Source organism: Syngnathus typhle, linkage group LG2 (genome assembly GCF_033458585.1).
Source record: "Syngnathus typhle isolate RoL2023-S1 ecotype Sweden linkage group LG2, RoL_Styp_1.0, whole genome shotgun sequence".
Classification (NCBI taxonomy): domain Eukaryota; kingdom Metazoa; phylum Chordata; class Actinopteri; order Syngnathiformes; family Syngnathidae; genus Syngnathus; species Syngnathus typhle.
Window position 1 is genome coordinate 3,292,881 of NC_083739.1, and position 26,098 is coordinate 3,318,978.

The 26,098-nt window shown below is 47.0% G+C and overlaps 3 protein-coding genes and 1 non-coding gene across 11 annotated transcripts; 2 read left to right on the forward strand and 2 right to left on the reverse strand.

The window, feature by feature from the left end:
• Positions 1–111: 111 nt before the first annotated feature.
• On the forward strand, positions 112–6,026 carry clcn4 (chloride channel, voltage-sensitive 4). 2 transcript variants are annotated; one of them, XR_009718092.1, is made up of 13 exons: positions 112–306; positions 927–1,081; positions 1,163–1,262; positions 1,347–1,534; positions 1,696–1,818; positions 2,303–2,509; positions 2,571–2,651; positions 3,051–3,596; positions 3,676–3,862; positions 3,927–4,325; positions 4,395–4,611; positions 4,673–4,826; positions 5,406–6,026. XR_009718092.1 is itself a non-coding variant. In XM_061298673.1 (12 exons), exons 1-12 carry the CDS (start codon positions 291–293, stop codon positions 4,761–4,763), a joined length of 2,310 nt encoding a protein of 769 aa, XP_061154657.1. In that variant the 5' UTR covers positions 112–290; the 3' UTR covers positions 4,764–6,026. The 2 variants fall into 2 exon arrangements, 1 of the variants encoding a protein (XP_061154657.1); XM_061298673.1 differs by having other exon boundaries at positions 4,673–6,026.
• LOC133167761 (high affinity cGMP-specific 3',5'-cyclic phosphodiesterase 9A-like) lies at positions 4,888–10,156 on the reverse strand. The gene is made up of 14 exons (XM_061298690.1): positions 9,918–10,156; positions 9,401–9,550; positions 9,243–9,282; positions 9,082–9,184; positions 8,871–9,013; positions 8,443–8,502; positions 8,196–8,373; positions 7,292–7,414; positions 7,125–7,217; positions 6,989–7,056; positions 6,827–6,929; positions 6,615–6,719; positions 6,275–6,421; positions 4,888–6,204 (listed from the first exon to the last, which is right to left on the reverse strand). Exons 1-14 carry the CDS (start codon positions 10,102–10,104, stop codon positions 6,106–6,108), a joined length of 1,599 nt encoding a protein of 532 aa, XP_061154674.1. The 5' UTR covers positions 10,105–10,156; the 3' UTR covers positions 4,888–6,105.
• LOC133167721 (CLIP-associating protein 1-A-like) lies at positions 9,002–25,629 on the forward strand. 7 transcript variants are annotated; one of them, XM_061298653.1, is made up of 37 exons: positions 9,002–9,811; positions 11,454–11,871; positions 13,470–13,548; positions 13,629–13,732; positions 13,820–13,911; positions 14,094–14,169; positions 14,343–14,440; positions 14,511–14,581; positions 15,779–15,904; positions 15,974–16,050; positions 16,111–16,203; positions 16,269–16,414; positions 16,488–16,623; positions 16,714–16,784; positions 17,924–17,983; positions 18,445–18,522; positions 18,596–18,763; positions 18,854–18,900; positions 18,999–19,196; positions 19,357–19,452; positions 19,519–19,692; positions 20,414–20,511; positions 20,617–20,640; positions 20,839–21,071; positions 21,170–21,233; positions 21,447–21,610; positions 21,681–21,903; positions 22,427–22,570; positions 22,635–22,741; positions 22,817–22,964; positions 23,039–23,222; positions 23,298–23,351; positions 23,414–23,613; positions 23,719–23,847; positions 23,908–24,114; positions 24,184–24,300; positions 24,371–25,629. In XM_061298653.1, exons 2-37 carry the CDS (start codon positions 11,659–11,661, stop codon positions 24,452–24,454), a joined length of 4,383 nt encoding a protein of 1,460 aa, XP_061154637.1. In that variant the 5' UTR covers positions 9,002–9,811; positions 11,454–11,658; the 3' UTR covers positions 24,455–25,629. The 7 variants fall into 7 exon arrangements, with proteins under 7 accessions (XP_061154637.1, XP_061154592.1, XP_061154619.1 ...); XM_061298608.1 differs by adding an exon at positions 22,035–22,151 and having other exon boundaries at positions 15,779–16,050; positions 19,357–19,692; XM_061298635.1 differs by having other exon boundaries at positions 15,779–16,050.
• On the reverse strand, positions 12,703–12,832 carry LOC133150590 (U4atac minor spliceosomal RNA). Its single transcript, XR_009713807.1, has one exon. It is a non-coding gene; the product is annotated as a U4atac minor spliceosomal RNA (small nuclear RNA).
• Positions 25,630–26,098: the final 469 nt, after the last annotated feature.

Below are 26,098 nucleotides of genomic sequence, written 5' to 3' on the forward strand. Positions count from 1 at the left end.
GAGTTTTTAATATTTTTTTCTTGATGGATCCTTGTCTACCAAATCTTTTCATCGATCTGGTTTTCTCAGGCAGCGTGACTCATCTTTGTAGGTTTCGTAGAGGATCTTTGGATGTATCGCTAATCTCGCGATACTAACTCAGCTGACGGCTGCAGAAGAAGGAAGACAAGAACGATTCCTGCTTTGACGGATTAAATCTCTACGTATGGAGTTAAAATGGCAACGTTGAACCCTAACCAATAAAATATAACAATAATATTCTCTTCCCGAGCGCACGGACGGACTCTAAAATGGAGGCCGCCGAAGGTAATTGTATTCAACATGCTAAGGAGCTAGCTGACGAGCGTTACTAATGTAACTAAACTTGCACTTCATTAATGCATTTGTTGCTTAAACCTCCTATTTTCTTTAAGGCTGTTGTACAAACCGACATAGAAATAGAATCGTAAATTGTTCACCCAGGCAAAACTGGTTATAACTGCAACTGGCAAACATATGCTGCGAGTGAGATTAAAACACACCTTTCAATTTCCGTCAGAATTCTGTAAATAGCAATTATTCACACCAATCTGTGACGTAAACGTATCTACGTTAAATTGAAATAAATTTGTTATTGACTCATGATATGTGATGATCAGTTTCACGGGCAGCAAAATAAATATACATGACCAAACTGACTCGTTTTATCTAATGACTTGTGGAGGACGACATGTCCTGCTCACAGTTCAGAGGTGGCGGGTTCGATTCCTGCTCCAGTCTTCCTGTGTGGAGTTTGTATGTTCTCCCCGTGCCTGCGTGAGTAGGTTTCCTCCCAAGTTTCAACAACATGCTTGGTAGTCAAATGGTTGTTTGTTTATTTGTGCAATGGTCGGCAACTTTCACGGCGCCCCGGGTTCTAACTGTCCCACTGTGCTGCCCATCTACAGGTGTGAGTTGCGCCACGCCCACAGACGAGATGAACGGAGCTGGCAACTTGATGGACTTCCTGGAGGAGCCCTTCCCCGACGTGGCCACCTATGAAGACTTCCACACCATTGATTGGCTGAGGGAGAAGTCAAGGGATACTGACCGCCACCGCAAGGTTGCAGGAGATGTTTTGTTCTTGTGCTTCTGCCTCTAACCTCCGCTAAAACTCTACACATCGTTTTTTTTGTCCTCAAAGATCACCAGCAAGAGTAAAGAGTCCTTTTGGGAGCTGACCAAGAGCCTGCTGGATGCGTGGTCGGGATGGGTGGTGATGCTGCTCATTGGACTTCTTTCAGGTTTGTCAGGAGCACGTGGAACTCCACGTCAAACCCTTGAAGGTAGTGCACAAAACGAATTGAGCGCCGTTACGTCTCGTCCAGGTACGCTGGCCGGAGTCATCGACCTGGCGGTGGACTGGATGACGGACCTGAAGGAGGGTGTGTGTCTGTCCGACTTCTGGTACAGCCACGAGCAGTGCTGCTGGACATCCAACGAGACGACTTTCGACGACCGTGACAAGTGTCCGCAGTGGCAGAAGTGGGCGGAGTTAATGACAGGCACTTCTGAGGTCAGTCAATATGACATGTCTCCATAACATCAAGAGATACACGTTCAATTTGTTCTATGATCCCTGGTCACCTAATTTAGCCTTTATTAGCTCAAATGATTTTGGATTCATTTCTGTGACCATGAACAAAAAAAATCACATCTGACCTTTTTTTTTTTTAGGGAGCGGGAGCATACGTGTTAAACTACTTGCTCTACGTCATGTGGGCTCTTTTCTTCTCCTTCCTGGCTGTGTCGCTGGTGCGAGTGTTTGCGCCGTACGCTTGCGGCTCAGGAATCCCGGAGGTGAGCAAGTGACGGGCGACGTACCGTATTTTCCGGACTATAAGCCGCACCGGACTATAAGGCGCACCTTCAATGAATGGCCCATTTTAAAACTTGGTCCATATATAAGGTGCACCATTAATGCGATCACAATTGAATAACTTGAAATAGTGAAAACAATAACAATACATCAATAATGTTAATATCACACAACACACAAAATAAACATGTAAAGCTTACTTTAATAAGTACAAAACAAAACAGTCAGATAGATCGGTAAACTTAAAAAGGTAAAGTTCCATCCATCCATCCATCCATCCATCCATCCATCCATCCATCCATCCATCCATCATTCTCTATTTGGTCCATATATACGGCGCACCGGACTATAAGGCGCACTGTCGACTTTTGAGAAAATTTGAGGTTTTTAGGTGCGCCTTATAGTCCGGGAAATACGGTAACCTTCGCCACCGTTGCGAGTGTAACCCACCTGACGTGTTTTCAGATCAAGACCATCCTCAGTGGCTTCATCATCCGCGGTTACCTGGGAAAATGGACGCTGCTCATCAAGACGGTCACGCTGGTTCTGGCCGTGTCGTCCGGGCTCAGTCTGGGGAAGGAGGGTCCCCTGGTCCATGTTGCGTGCTGCTGCGGGAACCTCTTCTGCAGCCTCTTTTCAAAGTACAGCAAGAACGAAGGCAAACGGCGAGAGGTACTTACCGCCGTCCACGTGACGTGTCGGGACGCGTCGCCTCACGTTGTCGCCTTTCCAGGTGTTATCAGCTGCAGCGGCGGCCGGCGTGTCGGTGGCTTTTGGCGCACCCATCGGTGGGGTTCTTTTCAGCCTGGAAGAGGTACGTTGTGCCGTGGAGCGTCGAGTGTTTCACCAACCAACTAGAGATATGTGTGATCTACAAACTGGGGTTAAAAAAAGACATCAGTCAGTCTCCATCTTGGGAGGGCGGCCATTTTGCCGCTTGCTGTCGACTGAAAATGACTTCGCAGTTGTCGCAACCGATTACAGCTCACCAGTTTTCTGAAGCTGTGATGTCATTTTCAATCGACCGGAAGGGGCAAAATGGCCGCCCACTAAAATGGATCACAACGGATGAGTTTTGCTGCTTAATTAATATTCCACAAACGCAATATTAATCAGAATGGGGCGTTTAGACTAGACATATTAATTCTAAAGATTTTTTTTTTTTAGCTTGGTCCTCAGACTGAAAAACAACCTTCTTGTCTCCCTCCCGCAGGTCAGCTACTACTTCCCCCTCAAGACTTTATGGCGCTCCTTCTTTGCCGCATTGGTCGCCGCTTTCACGCTACGCTCCATCAACCCGTTTGGCAACAGCCGCCTGGTGCTCTTCTACGTGGAGTACCACACTCCGTGGTACATGGCCGAGCTGGTGCCCTTCATCCTGTTAGGCGTCTTCGGCGGCCTTTGGGGGACCCTCTTCATCCGCGCCAACATCGCCTGGTGCCGACGAAGGAAGACCACCCAGCTGGGGAAGTTTCCGGTTCTGGAAGTCATCGCGGTGACGGGTATCACCGCCGTGCTGGCGTATCCCAACCCGTACACCCGGCGCAGCACCAGCGAGCTCATCTCCGAGCTCTTCAACGATTGCGGAGCGCTGGAGTCATCGCAGCTCTGCGACTACATCAACAACCCCAACATGAGCCGACCCGTGGACGACATTCCCGACCGCCCGGCCGGCCCGGGTGTCTACAACGCTTTGTGGCAGCTGGCGCTCGCTCTCGTCTTTAAAATCGTCATCACCATCTTCACCTTCGGCATGAAGGTCAGTTCGATTCAGTTTGCATTTGCTACAAAAAAAAAATAATTGACTTGCCGCATGAACCGGCGTGTGATGTCGCCAGATCCCGTCAGGCCTGTTCATCCCCAGCATGGCAGTGGGCGCCATCGCTGGGAGAATTGTCGGCATCGCGGTGGAGCAGATGGCGTACCACCACCACGACTGGATCATCTTCAAAAGCTGGTGCCGGCCCGGCGCCGACTGCGTCACACCTGGACTCTACGCCATGGTGGGCGCCGCCGCCTGTCTGGGTAAGCGAGGATCTCGTTCTCCAAAGCGAGGCGCGTTCGTCTTCATGGCGTGGCATTATTTCAGGCGGCGTGACCAGGATGACCGTCTCCTTGGTGGTCATCATGTTCGAGCTGACGGGCGGCCTGGAGTACATCGTTCCGCTCATGGCGGCCGCCGTCACCAGCAAGTGGGTGGCGGACGCCTTCGGGAAAGAGGGCATCTACGAGTCGCACATCCAGCTCAACGGCTACCCGTACCTGGATGTCCGAGACGAGTTCACGCACCGCACCTTAGCCGCCGACGTGATGCGGCCCCGTCGGAGCGACCCGCCGCTGGCCGTCCTCACGCAGGACGCCACCACTGTGGAGGACGTGGAGATGTTGATCAAAGACACGGATTACAACGGCTTCCCCGTGGTTGTGTCTCGGGATTCGGAGAGGCTCATCGGCTTTGTGCAGCGCAGGGACCTCACGCTCGCCATCAGTGAGTCGGCTCGCTTCTCCTAATTTGCCAGGCGGCACACTGTGAATTTGTTTCTGGGCGTCTCCACAGAAACCGCCCGTCAAAAACAAGACGGCGTGGTGAGCAGCTCGGTGGTCTACTTCACCGAGGACACGCCGCAGCTGCCGGCCAGCGCGCCGCAGCCCTTGAAGCTGCGCCGCATCCTCAACCTGAGCCCCTTTACCGTCACCGACCACACCCCCATGGAGACGCTAGTGGACATATTCCGCAAGCTAGGCCTCCGCCAGTGTCTGGTCACGCGCAGCGGGTAAGACGGAGGACGTCGCAAAGTTCGTTCTGTTCCGGGCTCATTGTGTCTTCTCGCCCAGGCGCCTGCTCGGCATCATCACCAAGAAGGACGTTCTGCGTCACATGGCGCAAATGATGAACCAGGATCCTGAGTCCATCATGTTCAATTAGCCCCTCCCCCTTTGCGGACGCACCAGCCTCAAGGGTCCACCCCCGTCCGTCGCTCAACATGGCGTGAGTGACAACAGGCTTGTACTGTGAATGCTTGTATCCGTCGCTTTTTTTTTTTCGTTTGTGTTTTTTTTTTTCTTTCTAATGAATGTTTGCGAGCTTCAGATACGTTACCACTAGACGGCAAACACAAATGCCACAATTTCCGCCCGTCATTACTTCATTTACTGTACTGTACAGCAGTACCTTGAGATATGAGTAAAGCAACTTGGTTTTTTTTTTGTTTTTTTCCCAAATATGAGTTGCTTGGACATTTTTCTATTTTTGATATACAAGTGGTGATAGTGATCTAAAAGAAAATTGGCAGATAGTGAGAAAAAAAAGTCTTCAAGTTGTTTAATGCCACTCCCAGTTGAAGTTTAATGAGACGTAATAAAACTAAAATCATTACAGATGTAATAAAACAAACACATAACGGTTGTGATGTTATAGCGCTTTAAGCAACGAAGGTTTGAACACAAACAGTGCAGCAACATATGTAAACAGACAATTCAACACTACTCACAATCATATTTTATTTATTTTTTTGACAAACTAAAATGGATTGTGCTCACTCACAGTAGTTGTGAAACTCTTTTTCAGTTTTGTCTGCGTGACTCGGCCGAATAAGGTGCAACGAATGGCTAAGCTCGTATCTTAAGGCAGCGCTGTACGAGAAAATCCGTCACAAATCAAACTCGTAAGTCAAGGTACCACTTTATCTGTGCTCGTGTCTTTTTCGAAGGCTCAAAGGAATCATTGGTTGGGCAGACTATTAACGGATCATTATTTTAACGGATTATTTTAATACTCAAATGCATCTAATCACTGCAATGTCAGCAAGTACTCTGGACATTGGAAAACTGCACGCTTCCACTTCCGCAGGATTTCATTTGTCCCGTGATTAAAAACTAAAATGTTTGCCCAAGGTGGCATCTTTAATATCCTGCCATGTTTTTTTTTTGTTGTGATGAAAAAAAAAAAACCCTAACATAAATCAGCTGCTCCCTTCTGTCACACTGAATTCCTCATATGTAAATGTTGATCTAAATATTCTGTCTTGAAATGCCAAAATAATTTGTCATGTTTGTGTATTTATATGAGTTCATAGTGTTTTGTTCGAGACACCTGAATTAATTGTTTATCAGACATTTGCACTTTGGTTGGAACATATAAATGCAGTCGTACATAATAAAATGTTTAGCTAATCTTGAATATGCTAAACAGTTGGGTTCTGTGATTATGTCAACACGACCCTCCCTGGCACACATTTGCTAAATCATAACTTTGAACGTTTTACTCATCAGGGTTTGTTTGCCGCCGCCGCCGCCTCCTGCTGAGTGGCTCGCTCCAGGTCCGAGTAGTACTCCAGGGCCCGCCTCACTGGCTCCAGAATATGTTGCTACCAAAACGCCATAAGTGGTCAGAAGTTATCGTTAAGAACGTTTCATTTCATAAAAGACCATTATTACCTCCAGACAGGGAAAGAGCTTGGTGATCTCTGTGAAGAGCGGCAACAGGACAAAGCGAATGAAACTGGTTTGGGAGGACGGCTTGGACACTTTGTCACGGTCCATAAATGGAGTCACCGGAAGTCCTTTGAGTTTTTCTGCGTCCCCCTGCAGTCCAGACATGCTCATTTAGAACAAACTGTTTTTTTTCTGATGTCAAGGAGTTCATTGAAATGAGTTGAGGAGATTCGTTCAGACAAAAGTAGTGCTTTGCTGCCATCTCGCCGTATTGAAGAAATGATCAATTTACTCGCAGCTCGGCCCTGGGACAAATTTGATGATCACATCATCCCGTCAGTACCTGGTTGAAAAACTCCTGCAGCAGACAGTCCAGCCAGGCCTCGGCCACCGCCATCGGCCTGGCCTCGTTGGAGATGTCGCTCACCTTCACCATGATCTTCATTAACTCCACATGGAAGAAGAAAAAATCTTTCCAAGCGCTTGAGATTTACATTTCATGATGTCCAGTGAGAAATGAGAAGGTTCAGGTCGTGTGAAGGTTCAGGTCTTTACCACTTCAGTGTGATCCGTGTTTTTGAAGTCAAAGACAGGCTGGACGCTCTTGAACTTATTGAGGATTTCGTTGTGTCTCGCCATGTCGGTGGCCAGAATGCACCTGGAAACATCATGACGTCAAGTTGAGAAGTTAAGAGCAGTGATGGAAAGTCTCGTTACCTGATCATCCCTGCTCGAATGTGTTTGTACTGCTCCGTGGTCACGTGCTTGAGGATGTTGGACTCCTCCTGCATAGATCGGACAAAAGAAACTTGAGCAACCTCTCAAAAACTGCCAACGCTACAAAACGTTACACCTTGGCCAGGATGCCGAAGGCCACTGCGCAGTGGTGGTTCTCCAACGGTGAGATGTCATTGTAACGAAGAGCCAGGTCGGTCTGGGCGTTGATCTGTCACGTTAAGACATGAATGTCAAAAACAATTTCGCAGAAGGATGAAAAGGAGTTGAGAGGAGCAAGGCAACCTGGTAGACGTTGCTGTAGCCGGGGTGGTCCAGGTCATGGCATAGCGCAGAGGTCAACAAGATCAGAAGGTCCATTGGATCTAGTTTGCTCCAGATGTCTGTCAGCCAAATGAGCCCGTACATCTGTCAAGAGTCACAGTTTGATGTTCTGGGTTCTACTCCAAGTTAGGTAGTCGTAGACCGAGGGAAGTTTTCCCGTCACCCATCTAGCCTGATTTTTTTCCTCACTAGCTACCGTCTTTTCATCTTAACCCAATGTAGTCTGGGTTCTGTTGGAGGTTTCTTTTTTTGAGAGATTTTCCTAGACTGCATCGCCAATTGCTTGTGCAGTTCAGTCACTGGGGGGGGGGTTACTGGGTCACTGACTCCCAACCAGAAATATGATTGGATCACCTCCAGGTGCCAAGCCAGTTAATTTACTTTTTTTGAGTATTTTTATTTTATTTTTTTCCCTGGAATTTTTTTTTTTCCACATCCCCTGTTGGAATACATAGTTGATGTTTATTAGTGTTCATTGAAGAATTTTGGCTGGATAATTGAGTTTTGGGTATTTTCCAATTTTTATTTATTTATTTTTTCCTGGAATTTTTTTCCCCCCACATTTCCCCGCATCCCCTGTAGGAACACATAGTCAATGTTTACCAGAGTTCTCTGAAGAATTTTAACTGGATAATTGAATTATTTATTTATAATATTTATTTGGTCATTCCTGGAATTACTTTTTTCCACATTTATTCACTGTAGGAAGACAAAGTCAATGTTTATCAGCATTCTCTGAAGAATTTTTGGGGCTTGTAATTTTTTTTTTTTTTTTTTTGCAACCCCCTTAGATACTTTAATTCAAACTTCCGTTGTGAATTAGTGCTATGGTATAAATAGAATTAATCAAATTTGGTGTTCGTACCATCTGCGTAACGCAGAAGCAGTGCTGGAAGTTATGGAAGGGGATGTTGTTGTAGTGGCAGTAGACCTCAAACAGGAAGTTCCGGAGAACATCCACTTCGATGTGAAACACTGTCAGGAAGTCCAGGTCGGTGAACATCACCTGGAGGAGTACCAGCATCTCTGGCTCCTCCCACTGCCTGTCAACAACGCATCAAGTGGGTGAGGGGGCGGGGCTTGGTGCATGCTCCGAGTGTGTTGGCACTCACCAATTGTCAAACATGGGAGTTTTCAGTTGCTGTCTCACTTCTTCTATCACCCGCAGCGAGCTGCAATCAAAACTCATTTTGGAACTTATCTAGACTGTGTTTGGGTTATCATCTTGTTGGATCCAGGAGCCATCACTTGGATTTTGGCTTTTCTGAATCTAGATAGTCTTGAGATTTGATCCTACCCTCCAAAGATTCAAGATAGTTTGGTTATGAAGTATCAGAGTAGCACCGGAACATAACCAAATCTCCTCTGAGTTTTTTTTCCCTCAATCTTGGTCTACTGGGTTCTCCAGTAGGATAATGACTCAAAACATGGGACTATTATGAAGAGCCCAAACCCACAGTAAACACTTTTGAACATGTTATTTCCTTCTTCAGCAGCAAACGACAATTTCGTCCAGTTTATTGCGTGTCCAATCGGTCACCTCATGTTGAGGAACTTCTTGCGAACCTCCCGATGCTCCTCTTCTATGTTCAACTGAAGCCCTTTGGCTTTCGCTGGGAACTTTGAAAGCTGTTGTGGACTCTCATCCCTGAACAAACCCATCCAGCTCAGGTGCTTGACGCTCTGTCAAGAAAAAAAAAAAAACGTTTCAGCTCGGACACAAGAGGCAGATTCTGAGCAGGATTACAAACCTCCAGCTTTCGTTTGAAAGACTCCACCTGACTTTTGAGGTTATTGATAATTTCTGGAGTGTTGCCTGCATCTTGCTGGACTTTGGTTTCTAGGTGACACAACCTGAAGCCGCAGACACCAAAGTGAGACTCGTTGTCTTTCACGTTTGTGACGGACTCACCTGCTCTCCATGTTGTCCACGTCACTTTTTACACCAATGCCTGCGATTGGACAAAAAGTTGGAGGTATTCACAAAAAGATATTGGCCATAAGATATTGACGAAGAAAAGTTCCAGAAGACAATGAATGTTGGTCCTACTACAAAAAATGGCCACTCACTCTGAAGATCAGATGCCACCACCTCCAGCCGGTAGTACGAGTCCTGGCTGTTGGGCTCCAGCATGGGCGAGATATTCACCACGCTGCCGTTGGCTTTGTACAGCTTCAGGATGTGATGAGGAGACGCCTCCGCTGCCGCTCGGAACAGGTCTGCCACGTTACAGAGGTCATTGCAGGTGACAGGTGAGTATGAGCAGCTTCATATCTGCAACCAGTCCTGAGTTAATAGTATACAAAGTCCAGGATGGCATATTTTCTCCAATTCTCTGGTTGATTAAGTGAAATGGCGAGTCTGGTTGCTACATGATTTGTTTCCGTGTCACGGAGAATGAAGCTCTTTATCCTGAGGACCTGTCGCCACCATATGGAGTTCAAGTCCTTCCATACAACTTCAGACTCCACTTGTGACTGGTACACATTTTAGTCTTTGACACTTTCATTTTAAGCAATTTATTTGAAAGAAAACAAGACTGTTTGAAATAGTTTGAATGAAATGGATTTATAGTCCCCCTCTTACCTTTAACATCTTCAGTCGTGCAGTCTGCTCTAAACTCTGCTCGCTCCACTTTGCCATTTACCAAAAAATGAATTATTTTCGTGGCCATTTGTAGGCGCGGTGGGGCATGACAGGCTCCGGGAATGAAAATGAGTTGTCTTGACAGAGTGACATGTAAAAAGCCCAATGTGTGTAGGACCACCTGCATCTGACAGAAAACCCACCCACCATGTTTGCATACATAATTCACCAATTCTGCTTTCACCTTCAGTACACAATAATAATAATAATAATAATAATAATAATAATAATAATAATAATAATAAATTATTATTATTTTATTATTTTAAACTAAAAAAAGGTTTATCTAGCACTTCATCACTTTCATCACTCAGACAGATTAATGTCTGTCCGTGCCATGATATTGAGCAAGATCAAATAAAGCCTTTTTTTTTTTTTCTTTAGTGCAGCCAATTATCCTTATTCAAATCCAGGAGGTGGAGTCTATCTATCCCGATCTGACTTTGAGAGAGATATCCAAGATTTATGGCAATAGTTTGAACGTGGAAGGAAGCTGACGTACGAGGAAGTGCGTCTGACGTCATAGTAAAAGGTCCAATCAAACAAAAATTGGTGGATTGCCGACCGGCCAGATCTTGCCAGAAGGTGTCGCCCTTCTGCAGCATTCCCTGCCACTTTTCCTACGGCACACGATGCAGGCCAAACTTTTATTTTTGCCTTAAAAATGGCTATTTTCTTGCGTTTAACTGCCTTTAACTCCGGAATAATAAGGTTTTAGAACACATGTATATAGTTCGATTATTCTTTGCATATGAGTCCAAAGATGTGACGGGCTGCGATTTGAATGAACGGAAGCAGCGTCGCCACTTCTGACTTTGGTCCATCCGGTGAGTGGGTACATTTCCAGAGTGTCACTCTATTCATTTATAATTTATATACACGCCACGCCGCATAATCATGTGAGTAATTCACGCCGCGTATCCAACTAAAATGTAACTAAGCTAATGTTGACTTGCGCCACTTCAGCTCCAAGGCTGCGTACGGTGCTTAGCTGCTTTGCTAGCGGGGAAGCTAGCGGCTAAACAAACTATCCGAGACAACTAACGGTGGCGCAAGTACTTGAATTTTATCCTGTTAACTCTCAAAAGAACTAATTAATAAGTTCACCCCGAAAGTCCCGAGCAGCCAAACTTGTATTCAAGGGCATATTATGTGTATTGTATGGAGAATTCCTACATAAAGCAAATCCCTTGTGTTTTATACAGGTTAAGAAATGACCAATAAGATTACATTTTAATAATAAAATTACACACGTGAAGAACAAAAATATTGACAATGTATTCGATTTATTTAAAAACAGCTGCAAAATATATGTTTTAAAACAGATTTAAATGTAAAGGGAGTTTGAACACATATCAGATGCTCATGTATTATGATATATTTTTTTAAATCCCGTTTTAATGGACATAGCATTACTTGAACTATCAACCTTCTTTCACTTACTTCACTTAGTTATTTTTTCATGTCCTCAAGCAGAATCACACAGGAGAGCGAATTGGACCATCAAGTGGGGGATTATGGCATTCACGGGGACTCTGCCAGTAACGCCAGCTGCCTCCTTAAAACCGTAACTGGCTTAAAAACACGACAGAGAGACTCGTCAGCTATCAGGACTTTGTTGGACTGAACGTGGGAAGAGGAGCTCGCTGGAAGTTGGCGTGCGCCCGTCCATTCCCCTCCGATGGCTGAGGAGGAGGAGGAGGTGATGGCCCCGGAATATTTGCTGCAGCAGGTGATGCTCAAGGACCTGAGTAAGAGGCTGCAGGCGGGCCAGGAGATGGTGGAGCTTATCCTGCAAGAGGACAAATGTCCAGATCTTGAGCAGGACCAGGGTACCCTGGACAGAATGGTGGAGGCGTTGGCCAGCTCTTGGGTCAACTCCAGTCACTTCAAGGTCAGTTTTTCCCACACTTGAATCTACCGTCATAATCCACATCAGATTGACATTCTTAAATAGATTTGTCATTCCAAGTGGCTGACATTGACCGATGAAGAGAGCCACGTTATTCGTAGTAAACAATTTCATACGGCACAGCGGCTTGGAATAAGTGATCTGTAACATTCATGAGAAGAACGATGACGTGCCAGTCCTAGATGAATTTGGGCTAATGGTGGTGATAAATTAAGCTCACAGCCACCAGAGCCTTGTCCCCTTTGCAGCTTCAGACACGCAAAATTGGGAACGCCGGCCGCGTGTGTGTGCGTGCACGTGTTTGACAAGGCGTGCAAGAATTAAGCACGCCGACACTCTCTTTCTTCCCTCCCTGCCCATAGAGGCAACTCAAAAGTTGCCAGTAGATTTTGTTGTTATTTGACATTTTTGGTCACTTGAGGCAAGCCAAGTGTATTCATATATTATTTCTACACAAAGGACATCCAAAGTGCTCCAAAGAAAGGATTATTCAAAAACCAGATAAAATCACAATCAAGATAAACCCCCACAGAAAAGCGACTAGTGAAAAGATTTTAATTGACAGAATAAATGCAAGATGCTGAACTACTATTTTTAATTTATGAAATGGCAGGCAGTGGATCAACGTTTTCAGGCTGGATTTACATGTCAAAAGGCGTCATGGAATAATCGGAACTCATCAGAAATGCCACGAATGGTGGGAAATGTGTTTACTTGGCTATATTTGTGACGTTAGTGCAGTTCTCCTGTCTACCGCCAGGCGGCTGTTTCATTGACATCTTGGATAGTTATTGCACGTTGAAATGTGCAGGAGTTTCCAAAAATTGCACCAGAACCCAAATCTGAGATTCGGGAGGTGCGTAAGTGTTGTGTTATGGTGTTAGCAGGGAAACTCTCACTAGACGTTCATTGAGTTTCCCATTCACCCCATGACGAGGACAGATGCGCGTGCGCGGTCCCGGCAGGAGACTAATGCAATGTGGGCAAAGAACTCACTCACGGTTTCTGATGACGTCACGCGCAATTTATTTATTTACTTAACGTATTTGCTTTTTAGACACCTAGATACGGAAATGGTATTGCGTTTGTAAGAAACAAGGGTTAATTGTGGACTCGACTGTTCTAAAAGTCCAGCTTTTATATTGTTACCCACAATGCCGTGTAGCTTTCATCTCGTTTACGCTTCTGCCCTCTAGTGGTGGTATTTTAGATGCATTTAATCGAATGAGGTGACGCCACTAAAAAGTGAAAAACAAAACTTATCACTGGAATAATACACAATATCCAGAAATAGTTGAAATTTGTAAATACCAATATCTACAATAGTAAGTTTGTAGATGATTAAGTACTTGTGTGTTTAAACATAACCAAAGTGGATAAAAGACCAAAATGTCTTTTTTATAATTAAGAAATGCTGTATCTATACCACTGCTATTACTACAATGATAATTATGATAATAATAAAGTAATCGATAATAATCAGCTCTTGTACTGATGCCATGAATGAATAATAAATATCTTCTTTATGTGTGTTTTAGTCATTCAAGGGTTTTTTTTATGTGCTAATGTGTGTGTATTAGGTGGTTTTGTTGGGGATGGACCTTCTGTCTGCATTAGTCAGCAGACTGCAGGAAAAATTCAGGACACAGGTTGGAACAGGTGAGCCTTTTGACACTTTGAAACATTTTAGAAATAAAACTACAAGTCATGTGTGGGGACATCTGGTTTTTTTTTTTCAGTTCTTCCCAGTTTAATAGATCGTCTGGGAGATGCCAAGGATCAAGTGCGTGACCAGGACCAAGCACTTCTACTTAAAATCATGGACCAGGCCGCCAACCCACAGGTGAGGGGGAAATAATATTTGCATGCACGTGGTAGAATGTCAACTGTCATTTTTGACGATGAATTCCTTTTATTTCTGCCATGTCAGTATGTTTGGGAGCGCATGATGGGAGGCTTCAAACATAAGAACAACCGAACTCGAGAAGGACTCTGCCTTTGCCTCAACTCCACCTTAAATGTGTACGTTTACATCATGATGCAACACTTGGAAGAAGTCATTTGTCAACAACAAAGTTTTCCTTGTCGTAACCATTTAGTTTGAATTGTCTTTACCAATTAAAATGGAGTTCAAATCATTTTCATACTTTGGAAAAAGTTCTTGTGTATATTTATATCGTCTTTCTTTCCACAATTGTTTTCAGGTTTGGTTCGCAGAGCCTGACACTTAGCAAAATAGTTCCTCACATTTGTAATCTCCTGGGAGATCCCACAAGTCAGGTACAACATGCCTTTCCTCTGAAAATATTTTGTCCTTGCCTTCTGCTAAAGTTATTTTATTGCTTATTATTATTATTGCCGCAGGAGAAGTTGAACACAGATTTGGAGACACTTATTAATTCCATACTGTAACATAATATCGTGAATAATAACCTGCACAATTATTTTGTTAGGTGCGCGATGGAGCCATGAGCTGTCTGGTTGAGATCTACCGCCACGTCGGTGAGCGAGTGAGGATCGACCTGGGAAAGAAGGGCCTACCTCAGTCGCGGTGTGTTTCCATACGCCACACGCCGACGCTTCATTCACAGCGGCCCATTAACATGCAGATATTTTTCCAGGTTGAATGTCATCTTTAGTAAATTTGATGAGGTCCAAAGGTCGGGGAACATGGTCCTGTCACCTGTGTCAGGTAGGATTTCATAATCTATGTTTTTTTGGGGGGTGGATGTCATTTTTCTCAATTGCAATGTTCGTGATTTCACTTGAAACGTAAAGAGGACGCGTGGGGATTGTAATCATTCAACCACGGAGATGATTGTTTTTATAATGCCTGGCAGTGACGTGATCAGATCGTAAAATAGTGTTGGTGGATTTGTTAGTAACAGCGCCCCTTGCTGGTCGTTTGCGGTAAATTCAGGGCGTTGCCATTCATCCTCTTTCAGGAAAGAGAGACTTTGTCACACTTGTGGGATTTGACTTTCTTTGTCATCATAAAGGTATTTTGCAGTGTGTGTAGCTGCTCGATGGCTGTTGACACACACTCTCGCTCTCCATCCTCCTCCTCCTTCCCGGAGGCGCACACACAATGCCCCCCCCTCTGTTAGGCTCCACCCACAAGCGAATCTCGCGTTCATACACCTCCCATTGTCTCCACCCACACTTCCTGCTCTCTCCATCACAAACCACGCTGCCGTGCGTGTTTGCTGAGGTCGGCGTGTGGTCTCCATGTGTTGCTCGGGAATAATGACTTCAATATGAGAGGGTGGGGGGCGAGCGGGCTGACTCCATTTCCCTCCCGGAGATGAGAGGAACGCGGAGGACTGCCGGACCACCTGACTGTCGGCATGCTGAGGAAACTGGTCTGCAGGCGGATCTGTTCCTGTGAGCGCTTCCTCTTGAAGCAAATTATGAATGATGATGAACAAGTGGAAAGGGCTGATAGATGATGAAGGATGGGATGAAGCCTGGCAGTCTGGCTCTCATAGACAAAGTACTGTGTGTGGCTGATTTTTTTATTTAACATTGTAAAGCATACTGTGTAGTTTTAGACACCAGGGGAGGAGCATCCCCATCTTTGTGCTCTGGCTGACAGTTCAGGAAGGGAGAAGAGCAGTTGCGTGTTTGGGTGTGAGCATGTCGGGCGGAGTTGCAAAAAATTGCTGACCTTTGTTAGCCATGTTTGTGGTGTGTCCTCGAAATGAGTTTGTCATCAGCGGTGACAGTGGACTGATTGTTGTGATTGAGGCTGGAGGAATGTGCTGTGGCCATTTTCATTCGAAATGCAGACAGGGCACGGCACGCCCGCCCACGCCACATTGTTGAGATGCGCACAGCTGATCTCGCCGTTGCTCCCCGTGTGACTTTTCACCTTTCCCCCCTGCCCCAGATAAAAACTCTGAGGATGGCGATTCGCTGGACGGTGGCTGCTCTTCGTCCTCATCCAAAGGAGAATTGTTGGCCGGGAGGAAGACCGGCGTGGGTTCGTTGCGACGCCCCGTCTCCAAATCAGCAGGTCAGAGCTCTCTATTTTTTCCACTGAGACAAAAATCAATGAGGTCAACTGTGGTTTTGTCGGTTGCAGGGAGAGATGGGTCCACTGCTGGCGCGGTGGACGAGGCTGACTTCATTCAGGCCTTTGACGATGTTCCCACTATGCAGGTTCGTTCGAGTCGAGACTTTGTCCGCCACACGGTCAGCTGACCGCATGTTCTCCGTCAGATTTACTCCAACAGGGAGGTGGAGGAGGCCATGGTCAAAATCCGAGACGTGCTCTCGGATGACAAGCGCGACTGGGAGCTCCGAGTTGCAGCGGTAAGTGGTCATTTTTGGAGTCGACGTCGTCGACGGCGCTTCATGGCCTGGTCGGACCATTTCAGCTGAAGAAGGTGCGCTCGCTGATGTTGGCCGGAGCGGCGGAGTTTGACGGCTTCCCGCAGCAGCTGCGGCTCCTGGAGTCGGCGTTCGTACTGTCAGCCAAGGATCTGCGTTCGCAGGTGGTTCGGGAAGCCTGTATCACTCTGGGGTACGACCACCTCAAATCTCGATGTACTTGACACAGAATGTTCAGTCAAGTATAAGTTGCTTGTCTTCTGCAGATACCTGTCCTCAGTGCTCGGCAGCCGCTTTGATCACGCCGCCGAGGCCGTCATGCCGAGTCTCCTGAACCTGGTCCCCAATAGTGCCAAAGTCATGGCCACCTCCGGTGTGGCTGCCATCCGCCTCATACTAAAAGTACTTCACCGCTTCTTGACAATTGATGTTCTCAAAATGAGCGCAACATAGCACTGATGTACTGACTGTGTGTGTGTGTGTGTTTTGCAGCACACACACTACCCTCGTCTGATCCCCATCATCACCAGCAACTGCATCTCCAAGTCTGTGGCTGTCAGAAGGTTAGCAACAAAAAAGTTGAAAGGATTAAATTTGTCTGTTAGTTTAGAAATGCTTATATTTCATTTTCAAATTTATATATATATAATATATATATATATATATATATATATTTTAATGTTTATATTTTATTTTCAAACATTTTATATATATATATATATATATATATATATATATATATATATATATATATATATATATATATATATATATATATATATATATATATATATATATATATATATATATATTAGGGATGCACCGAAATAAAAATTCTTGGCCGAAACCGAAAACCAAAAATGAGGAAACCAAGGCCGAAAACCGAAAACCGAAACACCGAAAGAAATGTCAGTTATTAGAACCACAGCATTTATGGCTACATGTGTACTAACCTCACTAAAATCAAGGCATTGCAATAAACCAGTTACGAAAGTATGAAAATATTTATTTAGCACTGACAACAATGCACAATATAAATTAAAATTCAAAAATAAAATGTTTAACTTGACCCAACTCATGTGTACATTAAATAATAATTTACAGGCTTATAACTGACTGTAAAATTAAATATGTTCTCTTATAAAAACACAGAGAACTTTCTTGCCTTTTCAAAAACGTCCCCCACAGACGGAGTGGGCGTGCTCGGTGTCAGTTTCCTTTTCTGTGTCGCCTTCTTCTCATATTCAGAATGGCGATCGGGATGTTTGGATTTCAGGTGATGAATTAAACCCGACATGGAGAAACTTTTTGCAGATGCACCCCTTTCAGCATTGCATGTTTTGCAAATCGCTATCCGTGGGTCTTTCTCTGAGATAGTGAAATCAGTCCACACCGCAGACTTATCCCGTTTTCCCGCGTGCTGGCTGCGCTGTTTGCTCACGTCATCACAAGTTTCGGCCGTGTTGTTTCGGTGATTTAGGTCTTTCGGCCAAAAACCGAAAATGCACTTTTGGGTCATTTTCGGCCGAAAATTTTCGGTGGCCGAATTTTCGGTGCATCCCTAATATATATACATACACATATATATATACATACACATATACATATATATTGTTTTAATGGTTATATTTTATTTTCAAACAAAAGAATATAATTAATCATATGTAATAAATCATTTGTTGTTGTTGTGTGTGTGTCCCAGGCGGTGCTATGACCTCTTGGACCTGCAACTGAAGGAGTGGCACACAAACTCTCTGGAGAGGTGAGGAAACATGAGCAATGTGTGATGACGAAAGAGGGCACGTGACGCGAAGTTCGATCCACAGTTCCTTAGTTTGTCTTTTAGTCTCCTTGATTGATTCTTAAGCCACAAAAATAAGATACAGAGAAATCAATGATGAAAGTAATCACTAGTTGCAGTCCCGCAGTGAAAAGCAGCAAGAGTGACAATTCGACTGAGTGAAAGTGCTAACGTCAGCAAGGGGGGGAGGGGGGGGTGGTTATTCTTTCATGGTAACATGACACTAAATCTGGCAAGGGGGAGGGAGGGGGAGGCTGCCCGTGTAAAAGACACATTGTATTTCTGCATGGCTGCCGCCATCACTGCCGCTTGGGGGAAATGTGAGCTGAACCTCCATACCAGGGGAGCTCTCGGATTTTTAGTGTGTGTGTGTGTCTTGGAGAGTCGTTCACACAGCTATGTGTTGATGTGTGACCCGGCAGGCACGTAGCCGTGTTAATGGAAACTCTAAAGAAAGGTATTCACGACGCAGATGCCGAGGTGCGCTCCGTGGCCAGGAAGTAAGTGCGGAACATTTGTTTTCATCACTGTTGATTCGGAGTCCCAAAATGACATCTGGCGGCCTCCCCACAGGTGTTACTGGAACTTCCAAAGCCACTTCAGTCGGGAGGCGGAGCAACTGTTCCAGGGCTTGGAGTCGTCTTATCAAAAGGCTTTGCAGGCTCACTTGCGGAGTGGCGATACTCTGATGTCACTTCCTCCATCTGATCATTCCTCATCCTCCTCACAAGAGAGCCTGAAGTGAGATCTTTAAAGTTCAATTCGACGCAGCTCTTCCTTTTCGTGTCTTTTCACTAAGGCCCGTTTTCGCTTTGTCGTCGCCGTTTCTAGTCGAACGTTGTCTCCGAGAAGCAACGCCGGAAGAAACGTGGCCAAACGTAAGAGCGCGAATCTCGTTTCGACCTAATCCCAAACGGACTTTTCCAGCCCACATCAAGGAGTTTAACTTTTGTTTTTCTTTCCTGATCATTTTTAGCCAAAGCGTCCAAATCCTCTCGACCCCCCACCGGCACCTCCTCCCCCGGCACCCTCCAGCGTTCTTGCAGCGACGTGGACGTCAACGCGGCAGCCAGCGCCCGCACCCGGATGCCCACGGTAGCCTCGGCGGTGCAAGCTTCCCCTTTGTCCTTTAGCTCCGCCTCCGCTCTGCCTCCCGGATCTTACGCTTCGCTCGGTGAGTGCTCCGATCCACCTGCCAATTCCTGACCTTTAACCCCCCCTTATGTGTCTTCCCTGGGCTCTTTTGGCGGTCAGACGTTTTGTTAAAGCAGATGCTAAGCTACGTGCATTCGAAGGCCGATTCCGATCTCAGTATTCCTCTTGGGACTTTCTAGGTCGTGTCCGAACGCAGAAGACCAGCGCGGGAAAGCGTCCGTCAGTGCCCGACGGTCAGGGCCGCAGCAAAGGGAAAGTGGTCTCACAGTCCCAACGTAAGGAAGCCGAAATAAGACAACCACGTCGTCGACTTGTCACTGATCTGAACTCCCGCGCTTTAGCCGGCAGCAGGTCCGGTTCCCCGGGACGAATGCTGGGCTCTACCCACGGCAGGATGGTCAGGGTGCCCGTGGGCAACGCTCCCGCCAGCAGCGGGCTGAGTAACAGTCGGCGCCCACGAGGCCACCGCAGCCAGGGCTGCAGTCGGGAGACCAGCCCCACCAGATCGGGCTCTGGTGAGGACCGCTTGCAAATGATCTCAGCGCCAAATCGACAATTCACATCAGATGTTAGCGTGATTAGTCTCTTGTTGAGGGCAAAAGATACGCTGTTGTTCCTTCCCGTCCAGTTAACACTCTCTTTCTTGTCTCGCATGACTAACGCTCCCCGCGTAGCTCAACGTGCTTAAGAGCCGATGCTTGCCGCTAACCTCTCGCCCTGCGCTGCTCTCTGTCTGTCCGTCCGCCCGCCCGCCCGCCCGCCTGTCCGTCTGTGTCTCACCACTCCAGCACGGAGCCGAATCCCCCGTCTCAGTATGAGTCAGGGCTGCAGCCGCGAAACCAGTCGCGAGAGCAGCCGTGACACCAGCCCCTCCAGGGGTTTCTCCCCCCTGGGTGAGTAAGCGCTCGCTCACATTGGGTGACCCCCGCCCGCCCGCCCATCAGGTGTACGCCAAGAAATCAAATACCACCGTTGCTAAATGTCTTTCCTGAACATTCTCTTCTTTTGTCCCGGTCGTTTTATTTCCTGCATGCCTCTGGTTGGATGTCATCTTTTGCTTCAGTGTGTGAAACTGCGATAAATCGCTCCGACTCCAAATCAATCGTCGTCTTATCAATGGCGCCGATCTCTGATCCGCTCCAGCGATTCGCACTTATTGAGTTGGACTTTTTATCATTGAGAAGTGTCTGGTCCAGTTTGTCTTCCTCGCACTCGCTGACTATTTTTCTCCGTCAGACCGTCTGTCTCACCAGGCTCGGATCTCGGCCTCCGTCAATGCCATGAGGATTCTCAACACGGGCACCGAGGTGGAAGCGGCCGTTGCCGATGCTCTGGTGAGAAGCCTTTCCGGAAAAAAAAAAACGCGCTGTTTCTTGGAATCGATTATGTCGTACATCGGGAAATTGATTTCCTCCCTCCTGGACCTTTGTACATTTCAGCTCTTAGGAGAGTCGAGGAGTAAGGTACAAGTGCTGACGTGTGCATGAGCATGAAACGTCGTCATGTCATGAGTTTGTGTTTTCACACACACTCGCCCCTCGCTAACAACCCGGCCCAGTCCTAATACGATAGCTGCCGATATTTCCCGCCGCATGAGAAGCGCGACCGATCTCGGAAAAAGACGTCAGCACCATCCAACTGTGTGACCCTTCTTTCTGCAGCAGCGCTCAGCGCGCCGCCATTTTGAATCGCCGGGTATGTTCTCCGACGACGACGCCAACAGCGACGCCTCCAGCGCCTGTTCGGAGCGCTCGTACGGCTCCCGCAACGGCGCCGTGCGTCATACCGACGACGTGGCTGAAATCCTCAACCACTGCGCCAGCGCCAATTGGTCGGAGAGAAAGGAGGGCCTGCTGGGGCTGCAGAACGTGCTGAGGAGCCATATTATGCTCAGGTTAGGAACTTCAAAGGCAGGCTTGAGAACATCTAAAAAAAAAAAACTTCCTGTTGGGAGTCAGCATTTTATACCATCCAACCCAAACTGTGTCTCAGTCGCGTGGAGCTGAAAAGACTCTGCGAGATCTTCACCAGGATGTTTGCAGATCCTCACAGCAAGGTAACGGGCATGAAATACAAAGCGTCCATCCCACTCATGGTGGCATCATCCATCAGGTCTTGTTTAACAACTAACTTGTCATTTTATGTTGGCATGACTCCTCACTTGTGTGGACTCACCAGAGAGTAAGTTTTTGCTCTTCTCCATCGCTCGCTCGCTCGCCGACCACGTGAAACACTGACCTTTGCCCTGTAACGTGTTGCGCGCGCTCAGGTCTTCAGCATGTTCCTGGAGACTCTGGTGGACTTCATTGTTCTGCACCGGGAAGATTTACTCGACTGGCTTTTCATCCTACTCACCCAGCTGCTGAAGAAAATGGGCGCTGACCTCCTGGGCTCCGTTCAGGCCAAAGTTCAAAAGGCGCTGGATGTCACCTGGTGTGGATAATTGGAATGGAAATGAGTTGGCGCAGGTGGATGAGACGCTTGGTTTGTTTGTCCCCTCCAGTGAATCCTTCCCGTACGAGCAGCAGTTCAACATCCTGATGCGCTTCATCGTGGATCAGACCCAGACGCCCAACTTGAAGGTCAAGGTGGCCATTCTGCGCTACATCGAGGCGCTAGCCCGGCGGATGGACCCGGCCGACTTTGTCAACACCAGCGAGACGCGCCTGGCCGTCTCGCGCATCATCACGTGGACCACCGAACCCAAAAGTTCCGATGTCCGCAAGGTATGGCCCGTTTGGATATCGCCGTCCTCTTCCCCCACATTTTTTCAGTTTCTTCAACATTCTCCATATTTATTTTGTTTGGTTGCACGCTTTTTTTTTTTTTTCACATCTGGATTTGTTTCCGCAACCAGCATTTATTTCATTCAACAAACCCCCAGACCCTTCATAACTGGGAGGATTTGTCAGGCCGAGCCGGCACCGTGGCCTCTCTGCCTGGAGAGGGCAACCTGGAGGAGAGGTGCAAGCAGGTAGAAAACAGCATGACATGTTTACATCCGGAGCTCTGCTTCTCCTTTTTGTTTCTGATCAATTTCCATGGGAAATTTAGCTGGGGATTTTCGGAAAGGTATCATATCCAAGTATAAAATAAAGCTGTGTGCATTTGAATTCCCATGGAAAGACTTTTTGCTTCCCCATTTTCATCAAATGATTTTAGCACCAGCTTTGACTTTGTGCATCCCAAAAAAGTGGCAAGAAATAGTGAGCAGCGAGTCTCAAAAAGTGCCTCCATGCTTTCACGCAGGCGGCCCAAGTGGTGCTCATCGCCCTGTTTGAGCTCAACACGCCCGAGTTCACCATGCTCCTCGGCGCTTTGCCCAAAACCTTCCAAGATGGGACCACCAAGCTGCTACACAACCACCTGAGGAGCACGAGCGGCATCGCCATGGTAACTCCATCCCGCCACACGCTAATGCTTATTTCGGTTTCCCTGAGCCGCGCGTGTTGCGCAGGCGTCTCCCGGCAGCTCGACGGGTCGAACGACTCCGCGCCAGTCCAGCAGCCGCAGCAGCCCGCTGACGTCTCCCACCACCTACTCGCAAGGAGGGCTTTCTCCCAGGTACGTTTTCGGCGGCTTCTAATGTATGAATGAATACGAGATCTTGGTCATCCATTTGATATGTTCCCTCCGCAGCATGCTGGAGTGCGATAGTGAGAACCTGAACTCTGAAGAGATCTACAGTTCCCTACGTGGCGTCACTGAAGCCATCCAGAACTTCAGCTTCCGCAGCCAAGAAGAGCACATGGAGCTGTACAAGCGAGATGGAATGCGGGAGCTCGGGGTGACTGGAGCACACCGTTCATCTTATTCTTCTGCACTGACGCCGGATACTAATCATCTGTTCTTCTCCCGTAGGTTGAAGGTGGTTCTCCTTCGCACTCCAACCTCAAACTTTACGGCGATTCGATGGAGGCCGGGCGAACAGCTCTGGACAACAAGACGTCGTCACTGAACACCCCTTCGCCACGCTCGTTCACGCTGCAGCGTTTCCGAGAATACAACCCGCACAACTACGACAGCATGGAGCTGCGGCTCAATGGTGGGTCACCCGCGAGTGTTCCGTTGAGAACAGTCGGACACCGGACTAAAATTCATCTCCCGTCGTCACCTGCAGGACGCCAGCACGAGTCTGCCAAGAACAAGATCCAGAACCCCAGAAATATCCCAGGTAGATGCATACTGTAAAGTCACAACTCGCAGAATTGCACCGACGAACGTGAACTTTGTCAGGAGTTACCGAGCAGCTGGTGGGAGAGCTGCTGAAGGAGCTGTCGCAGGGCGAGTGTGCCACTGAGGAACGCAGCGTGGAGGAGCGCCGCGCCACCCTGCTGGAGCTTCTCAAGGTGTCACGGGAGGACGTGCAGGTGGTTTGGGACGAGCACTTCAAGACCATGTTGCTGCTTCTCCTGGAGATGCTGGGAGACAAAGACGTAAGTGGCGGGAGAAGATAAAATGACATCAAAGTCTGTATTTCGATGCTGAGCCTTTTGGGCCACTTTGAGTCGAGTTGCATTTTCATTTCGGACTCTGCTCAGCACATGATCCGGGCCCTGTCCTTGAGAGTCCTGAAGGAGATCCTGAGAAACCAACCGGGTCGCTTCAAGAACTACGCCGAACTCACCATAATGAAGACACTGGAGGCTCATAAAGACTCGCACAAGGAGGTGAGTACAAACGACGGCGTGTGTTCCATCGGGGCGATTAATGGCATCCGTGTGTCGAAGGTGGTGCGGGCGTCAGAGGAGGCCGCGTCCACGCTGGCCTGCTCCATCCAGCCGGAGCAGTGCATCAAGGTGCTTTGCCCCATCGTGCAGACGGCCGACTATCCCATCAACCTGGCCGCCATCAAGATGCAGACCAGGGCCGTGGAACGCATCACAAAGGAGCCGTTGCTTCAGCTGCTGCACGACATCATTCCGGGTCTACTGCAGGTGAAGCGGAACTTCTCGATCTTCTCAGCCGTCCGGCTTCCGTGGGTTGAATGCCTTTTGCCGGCGCAGGGCTACGACGACACGGAAAGCAGCGTGAGGAAGGCCAGCGTCTTCTGCCTCGTGGCCATCTACGCCGTGATCGGCGAGGAGCTCAAGCCCTTCCTGTCTCAGCTCACCGGTAGCAAGGTAATTCCCGCCGTCGACCGATCAAGCCATCATCGGCTGCTCTCAACCTGCGCTGATGTTTCCTTTCCAGATGAAACTGCTCAACCTGTACATCAAGAGGGCCCAGACCTCCACCAGCAATAGCAGCAGCTCCTCCGACATCTCTTCCTACTAACCTGCTTTCAACACCTTCACCCGCCATTTTGATATTCATTCTGCCATTTCATACGTCCCGCTATCACACAGCAAAAAAAATCAGCCGTGAGCTCGGTGGAAGCAGGAGATGAGTCCCCAGGAACTGAATCTGCTGCCCCCCTGCTGAAGAGTTCTTGGACCATGGGAGCAAGGCGTGTGTGTCTTCCCCAAGCTGATTTGCCTCGTTGCAGCAGAGGATCACTTGGCTGGCCAATGATTTGAAGCTTACGGCATTTCGGAGCCCGGCAGTACATCTGTACGACATTTGTAAAAAAAAAACATTCCGTGCTTCCACATATAACTCACACTCGAGTGACCTCGAGATTCTCTCGTGAAAAATCGTTACAGTCTTTTAATTTTGCTTTCTGTCAGAAAAGAAATCTCGGCCTAAAAATGTATCACCAATGAATTTATTGTATTCCACTACTTCAAATAAGACCATCTTCTCCAGTGCCGTCCCGAGCTTAGCAGTCCTTAGCAGAATAGTCCAGTTACTGTTGAACCACGAAGTTCAGACCACTGTAAATGTTTTTCTAAATTCCACAAAAAAAAAAAAAAAGCTGAAATGCTTGCAAACATTCTTTAGACGCTTATGAAAAGTTGTTCTGAAAGGAACTTGGAAATAACGTGAGGTAGACAATCAGCGGAAAAGCTCGCTGAGGTGACAATGACCTCGAGCCAGCCCTGTGGAGGTCATTGTGACGTGAGACGTGAAAATGAAACACTCATCTGGAGAATGAAGACTAAAACCGACCTTTTAAAATGACACTATGGACTTAGTGATTCGAGGGACCGAATCATTTGGCAATCATTTGGTTTCAAACGAGATGCACATCCTGCCATGGCACATTTTTAAAGTGACCGACAGGCCGCCACGGTTTCCACGGCCTTGTTTGAATGTTCCATTTTCACTGTCATCTTATACGCGTGCCTTTAGTTAGACGCCTCTTTTTTTTTTTCCTACAGTTGAACTAAGTCCGCCTTGGAGAAACATGAACTTTGCGAGTAAAGACAACCTGTTAGTATGTTGCTGATGAAATTCCTTTGCACCTACACGCATGCTTCTACCCGTCACACGACTATATTTATATTCCGCAGACTACTGCAAGTATTTGTTACATCACAAGTGAAACTTAAATAAAAGATCAGACTTGTCATTGTTTACTTTTTTTAATCAGTCAGCAATGATTGTGGTCCACCGGCAGATGGCGCTTTGAGCTCGGAGTGTTGCAACAATGTAACGAACGGATTGGTGGATCTTTTTTTTGTGTGATTTTTTATGATCCTGTTTTACTCATGTTTACATTGGTAAAACATTTTTAAAAATTTATCGGCTTATTCTTTGTTCGTGAACTCTCACTTGAGGGTAGAACAGTTCGAGCTGTGGTTGAGTTTGTACGCTGTCGTCGAAATATCCTCAACAAAAAAAAATACCAATGCGTATTTTATGTATATTATATTTATATATTATATATCTATTATATATATATATATATATATATATATTTATTTTAATCCGTCCAGAATTGTAGAATTTTGTCAACAGTTGTACAGGCCGCCCTAACCACTGAAACTACAAGTCCCAGGATGCACTGCAAACTCAGCTGCCCAGATTCCCTTCAAA